The 6754-nt window shown below is 45.1% G+C and overlaps 1 protein-coding gene across 1 annotated transcript; it reads right to left on the reverse strand.

Annotated features, from left to right (window-relative positions):
• Nucleotides 1–1023: 1023 nt before the first annotated feature.
• On the reverse strand, nt 1024–6301 carry SRSF6 (serine and arginine rich splicing factor 6). The gene is made up of 6 exons (XM_044985544.1): nt 6064–6301; nt 5613–5761; nt 3677–3810; nt 3234–3442; nt 2717–2800; nt 1024–2582 (listed from the first exon to the last, which is right to left on the reverse strand). Exons 1-6 carry the CDS (start codon nt 6168–6170, stop codon nt 2225–2227), a joined length of 1041 nt encoding a protein of 346 aa, XP_044841479.1. The 5' UTR covers nt 6171–6301; the 3' UTR covers nt 1024–2224.
• Nucleotides 6302–6754: the final 453 nt, after the last annotated feature.

Here is a 6754-nt window from a genome sequence, read left to right on the forward strand (position 1 = left end):
GAAACGTGATATTAAATATACAGTCACTTTTCACAGTAGCAGACTTGCTAGCTAGCAAGTCTTAAAAAAAGCAACCAAAAAACAAAACATACAAAGCACCTTGTGTTTCTATTCTGTTTTAAGTCCAGTAAAGAACAGAGACAACTGCACATTTTTATTACTGAGTCTGCAAAAAAACCCTACATAAATAAATTACAATGATTTGGACATGTATCTGTGCATTTTTTTTGTTTTTCCTGAAGTAAATTAAGTATTTTAGGAAAAACAGTCAGAGTGGCCACAAGCAAGAGCTGGTGGCTACACTCTGAGGCCATCCAAAAATTTGTTGAGCACCCATGGGCCTCTTAAAAGCACATCCCTTAACCACAAAGGTCCAAAGTTTTCAGAGCAATCTCTCTCATTTTCAGCAGCAAATGCTAGCAAGCACTGAAAACTGATGCTCCTGGTTGCAATACCATTAACTGAAACTTGGCCCAGCCACCCCACCATTGCGACCCTGTGAGCAAGGAGCCTCAACACCCCTCCCCACTTGAAAGTCTCACACCTCAGCTGAGATTCAATGCACTAGAAGAAATAATTTGCCTGACATACACTGGTGTCGTACTAAAGAATGGAAATACTATTTCAAGATTGATCAAGCAAATGGTTTTGTTTAAGGGATATACTTTCAACCAGGCTGAAATCCACCTGGTTTGCAGGTGTCGCTTATGCCTACAAAATAAACACCAGGGACAGATACACAGATGCAAGATGCACCCAACATAAGGGAAGCTTTCTGAATGCTTATCCCTGCCCACAATTAAAATATTCCCAATCAAGGAATTTAGAGACCATATGTTACATTGGTGTAAGATCAATACCATGTGTAATAAACTGAAGTATTTCCTACCACATCTCATTTGTTTTATCAAGAGACCTGATGAGTTCTCTACATAGTAAGCATCTACCCCAGAAGAAGCCACAGTTTGTCATGGAGGTGGATCCAACACAATATAGCCAGAAAAGAATTAAGCTATACTGTAATAAATGCACAAGAGTTTGAGTCACTGATTTAATTTTATACAAGTAAAACTACACATTGTATAAAGATTACAAGGCAGTTCTAATGTTTGCTATTGCATGTTACAAAAATCAATTTAGCTATAAAGGGGGCTTTTGGGATGGATTCTACTCCACAATTTAAGTGAATTGGCAACTCTGGTTTAGCAAAGCCTTCTGTTAAGACTAGAACTCTAGCTCCAATACATTAAGATCCCATAGGTTTAGATTCATACACAACAGGATTGTGGTTCTCATATTTTGAAGTGGGTGTTAAATGAATCATAGGGGAAGAAAGGCAGCTTTACTCAGTTTTACATACCCAATAGGTAAATATTTAGAGGTCTGCAAACAATACAAGACACTAATGACATGGACCACATCCAGAAAGACACCATTGTGTCTGAGAATTGGAGTGTCTCCTGGAATTCAAGCAAACTAAAAAAAGTCACGTTACTTCCATTATGTGAACTTGGTTACTCATGAGTGTAGGCAATACTGCATCATGTCAAGCTACAAAATAGTACCTTTATTAGCTTTTTAATACAATCATTATGGGGAAGGGGAAAAGAAGAAACTTTTGGCAAGCTGAATTAAGATACAGCACAACTGAACTGCTCCAAATTGAGTTTATTGCTGGTCTGAAATTTGCCTAGTTTTATGTCAACCATATGTCCAGTTCACATTCTACTTCCACAAATTAAGATAGCCACATCATCTATACTGACCTGTTCAACAAGGCTGTCTGTCATGCCTCTGGTAGCAAGCCATAACCCATTAAACTACTAAAATCCATAATTTTAAAACAGTGAAAAAATTAGGAAAAATAATGTTCTCAAAATGCCTGAACTTAAACCTCATACTCAAGAGTATTTTTAATATAAAAAACCACTTTCCACCCAACAGCAGCTAAGTTATTCCTGCTGAAATGCTATAAAATTAAAAGTTTAGCTTAATCTCTACAAAAAGGGGGGCTTTTTCCTGCTTTGTACATTTCTGTACAACCTCATCTTTTCATCAAATTTAGATACGAATCAAACCTTTATGCCTCATTACTTGGTTCTCAGGCCATTCCCTTCTGCAAGAGAAGAAACCAACTTCTTAAGTACTAACATAAAAGATTAATGGCCTGGCAAGTAGGAAAATGTTCCATAATAGTGTGCAAAGTAAGAGAAGAGTTCTAGTCTTAATCTCTTGAACTAGATCTTGATCGTGAGCGAGATTTTGAACGAGATCTGGAGCGGGACCGTGATGCAGCTCTTTTGGGCGGTGACTCAGAGCGAGCCTTGGCAGGTGGTTGCTGCTGTGGTGATTTGGAACGAGACCTACTCCTTGACCTGGATTTAGACTTAGCCTCTCCTTTACCATTCTCTTTGGGAGAGCGAGACATGGACCTAGACCTGCTGCGAGACTTCTCAGATTTCTCCTTGGATCTGCTGCGGGAGCCCCGGTCAGACTTGGGTTTAGATTTGCTCTTTGATCTAGACTTCCTGCTTTTAGATCTGGAACGTGAACGATCTTTGCTTCGTGACCTGGATTTAGATCTTTAAAAGAACACAATCTTTATTCGACATGAACTGATATGTACCCATGACAGTTCCATATACAAACAGTTACCAACTAAAGGTAATAATTGATGGATTAGCAGAAAGCACCATTAAACACACAAATTACTCACCGCGAGCGGCTTTTTGAGGCACTACGGGATCTGCTGCGGCTACTCCTACGACTTCTGCTTCGTGACCTTCTTCTAGATCGTGACCTGGTGACATTTCAAAAGTTATCTATGACATTCTATACCAATTTGAGATATTTTTTTTTTAGCCTGGTATGTCCTGCTCCCCCCTTACTTTAGCACAGCCAAAGTGTCTTACAATGAAGAATTTTTAGCAACAGGAGTGGCCATACCAGAGCAGATCATTGGTCCATCTAGGTCCAGAATACCATCTGTCAGTAGCCTATACTTGATGTTTCAGAGGAAGGTGAAACGTCCTCCCCATAATGCACCTGGTCAACTATGCAATGTTACATCATGGAAAAACATTCCTTCCAGACCCCTGGGAGTCATCTTATCCCTGAAGTATCAACAAATTATAAAGGTAATGATTACTCTTAACGTTAAGAGTACACATAATAGGCCCTCTCTCATTAGAGCTAATAGTCTCTGCTATAAAGCTCAAGAGTTTCAAATTTACCTTGACCTGCTGCCAGAGTAAGATCGCCTATGGCTTGTCCGTGGCTTGTCTTCAACCAGACGGATTTTCCTGCCATTTATCTCTGTGCCATCCAATTTGTCCAGAGCACGCTTCATGTCAGAGTAAGATCGGAATTCAATTACCCCTTCATTTGTGCGTTCTTTGTGAGCATCCGCATAGGTTACCTCCCCAGCTTGCCTCATGAAATCCTTAGAAAGCAGATGAAGAGTTACATAACCATTTCATGTTTATGCAGTGCAACCAAGTCACTGCAAGTCAAACCTGAAGAGATGCAAAGAACTAACAGTGTAAACAGCCATGCCTGAGTACATTTCAAAACAGTTCTGCTAAATAATGCAGAATGTTCAAATTAAAATGAAATCTTGTATTGCTTTCTGCTAGTCACAAGCGGCTCTATTAAGAGATTTCACATTAATACATACTTTCAAATCCTGCCAACTACAACGACTGGAAAGGTTTTCAACAATCAGTCTGTATTCTGTACGAACAGGCGGTCCATATTTATCTCTTCCTGATTGTCTCCGACTGCTATATCCACCGCCTCCACCACCCCCACCTTTATTGTGCAAAGAAAGAAAGTTAGATTGTCTCATAATGTGAAGGCAGCTAAATGTTCTGAAAAAGTTAGTTAAACACAGATTATATTTACTGCAGTAGGACTTTATCTTTCTAAACCTCCAACAAAGATGCAATTTTGCCATGATCTATATTAATGGCAAATCAAACAGACTAAAATCCTACAAGTCTGTGCTCCTAAGATCTGTTAGAGAGTGACTGCTCCTTTATTAGATTTACCTTGCTAAGTTTTATTTTACAGAACATTGTAAAATATAAAACTTAACTGATTACATGCATTTCTACATTTTACAAAAACGTTTACTAGTTACGCTAAGTACTTACATCACAGTATGAGGTTTTTGGTGGTTGGCCACAAAACACGCAAGGTAACAGTCACCTAGTTCAGTTTAACCAGTTTTGTCTAACCCTTGGAATCCTCACCATCACCCTGCGTCTAATGGCAAAAGGCTGCTGTCGTCATGGCTTCCGGTAAGGTCAGCCAAAGGGTCATAGGGCAAGGGTCACACAATGTATGGAAAAGCCATGGCCAATCAGGAAAGGCAGTCATCTTAGCCTCAGTGGACACAGCCTCAGCCCCACTGGTCACTTTTAAATTGAAACATCAAGGACTTGTTAAAAAGTTTGAATTGGACATGCAACAATTTTAAACAACATACATTTGAATTTTTAAAAACTTGTAAAAGACAGACTCCCACCCACCCAATAACACAAGCATCTAGAGCAGTGATACTCAGACTGATGCTCAGGAGCCCGTCTCTTGCAGCTGTTTGCAGCACATGATATTAAAACACCGTGTGATTTCATTAGCAGCCAATCTGGATACTTTTACTATGTTATAAACCAATTGTAGTTGTTAGAAATAATGATACTTGGTCAGTCACTTTGCTGAGAGAATAATATATACACACACACACACACACACACAAAAACTAAATATTTCCCATCATACTGTTTAAATATGAATAGTACTATAGTAAATGAAACAATGAATTCACACTACTGTGGCTCTTTTGGCTAATGCTGATCACTAATTTGGCTCCTGAACCACTGAGGTCTGAGTATCATTGATCTAGAGTTTACTCAAAGATATATCACGCTTACTATTCTTAAATTGCAATACCATGCCAATTAAGCTAGTCAGTTGAATTACTCATGCTGTATAGCAAGAACTACACAAAATGAGTTTTTCCCTTTTTACGATACTTCCCACTTCCCATATTTCCTACAATCTGTCTCAAGTAAACCCTCTCCTCCCCCACCACTAAGTTCTGTATATTCAATTGAAACACATTACAGTGCACAGCTGAGTGCTTCCACCATACCCAGATATGTAACTTTTCACTTAAAAGCTTCCATATATTTAAGTTAATATAATCAATCTCTTCTAATGAAGAGCAGGGAATCCTTACTAGATTAAGACTACACTTACGCTTTGCAAATAAAATTGTCCCCCTAGTCTGCTTCATATGCCATTACAGGTACCAATGAGTGCAGTTCTATTCTAGGGTACTAAAGCACAAGGCGTGTGCTAGCAAAGAAGCTTGTAAAGCAAAGCTTGGCAGGTCATCCTGCAGCCAACGTTGCACAAGGGGTACCCGCAATAGCCAAGCACACCATGCCTGGTGAGATGGTCAGTGTCATCCCTCCCATACCCCAGGGGACCGGTCCCACGCACCCAGCAGCCCTCTGCCGAAGGGATACGCGGCCAATGCAGCAGCGGCTGGCCGAACACCGCCCCCACCCCCAAGGCTGAGAGCCGGGGCAAGGAGCTGTACTCACTGCGGCTACTGTAGCTGTACCCGTCCCTGTCCCGGCGGGGGCCCCGGGCGTGCTCCACTATCACCCGCTCCCCGCACAGGTCTTTGCCGTTCAGCTCGTAAACGGCATCGTCGGCGTCGCGGGAGTCCTCGAACTCCACGAACCCGTAGCTGCGGGGTCAGAGATGGGCCGTCAGGGAGCGAGGCCCGGTCGCCACGGAAACTAACCAGCCCCGGGGCTCCGCGCGGCGGGACAATGGAGCCAGCCCCGCCGCAGAGCCCCCACTCCCCGCCCCCACCGCCGCCATTTTGAACGCGGCGCCACGCGGCAGCCGCGGGCCCCACCGCTGGCCTGCGAAGGGCCTGGCCATTGCCCCCTCCCCGCCAGGGGCCTGCTCAGGACGGGGCCGCGCTCTGCCCCCCAGTCCCCCCGCGCGCCGACCCGACTGCCCAGTGCGCCCCCGCCGCCTCACCCGTTCTTGAGATCGACCTCGAGCAGGCGGCCATAGCCGCTAAAGAAGCGCTGGATGTCCTTCTCCCGGACGTGGTAGCTGAGGCGCCCGATGTAGACGCGCGGCATCTCCGCAGGGCAGAGATCAGGCAGGAAGAGGAGAGCTCGGTGCTGCGGGGCCCGCACCGTCCCAGACGCGCGGCCTGCTCCACAGCACAATGGCGCCCGCCGCCCGCGCACGCTTTTATATCGGGGGCGGGGCGTAGACCACTACGTCACCACGGAAAACGTGCTGTGCGCCGAGGCGCGTCCGGAGGTGGCGGAGAAGGGAAGCGCTTTCCCTCTGCACATGCGCCTAGCGCTTGCACATTTTCCATAGCTCGGGGAGCGACTCTTCTGCGCATCATTTCCCCGCGCAAACCGAGCCATGTTCCTAGGCGCATGCGCAGAGCTGTCCCCTCAGCCCATGTTGGGGTGGGGCTGCAGTAGCAGGGTTGTCACTAGTGCCTGTGAAGCGTGCGCCGTTCTTCCTATGACAGGCTGCGCCCGCAACGGGGGGGCGGGCGCCGTTCTTCCTGTGGCAGGCTGCGTCCGCAACCGCCCTGCGCGCGCCGTTCTGCCTGTGACAGGCCGCGTCCGCAACCGCGGGGCGCGCGCCGTCCCTGTGACAGGTTGCGTCCGCACTTGCGAGGCGCGCGCCGTTCTGCCTGTGA

Source organism: Mauremys mutica, chromosome 13 (assembly GCF_020497125.1).
Source record: "Mauremys mutica isolate MM-2020 ecotype Southern chromosome 13, ASM2049712v1, whole genome shotgun sequence".
Taxonomy (NCBI): Eukaryota; Metazoa; Chordata; order Testudines; family Geoemydidae; genus Mauremys; species Mauremys mutica.

Coding starts and splice junctions, on each gene's coding strand:
- SRSF6 (XM_044985544.1), bottom strand. CDS start 6,170: ATGCCGCGCGTCTACATCGGGCGCCTCAGCTACCACGTCCGGGAGAAG. Junction 5,762..6,063: donor GAGGTCGATCTCAAGAACGG/GTGAGGCGGCGG, acceptor CTGACCCCGCAG/CTACGGGTTCGTGGAGTTCG. Junction 3,443..3,676: donor GTAGTTGGCAGGATTTGAAA/GTATGTATTAAT, acceptor CTGCTTTCTAAG/GATTTCATGAGGCAAGCTGG.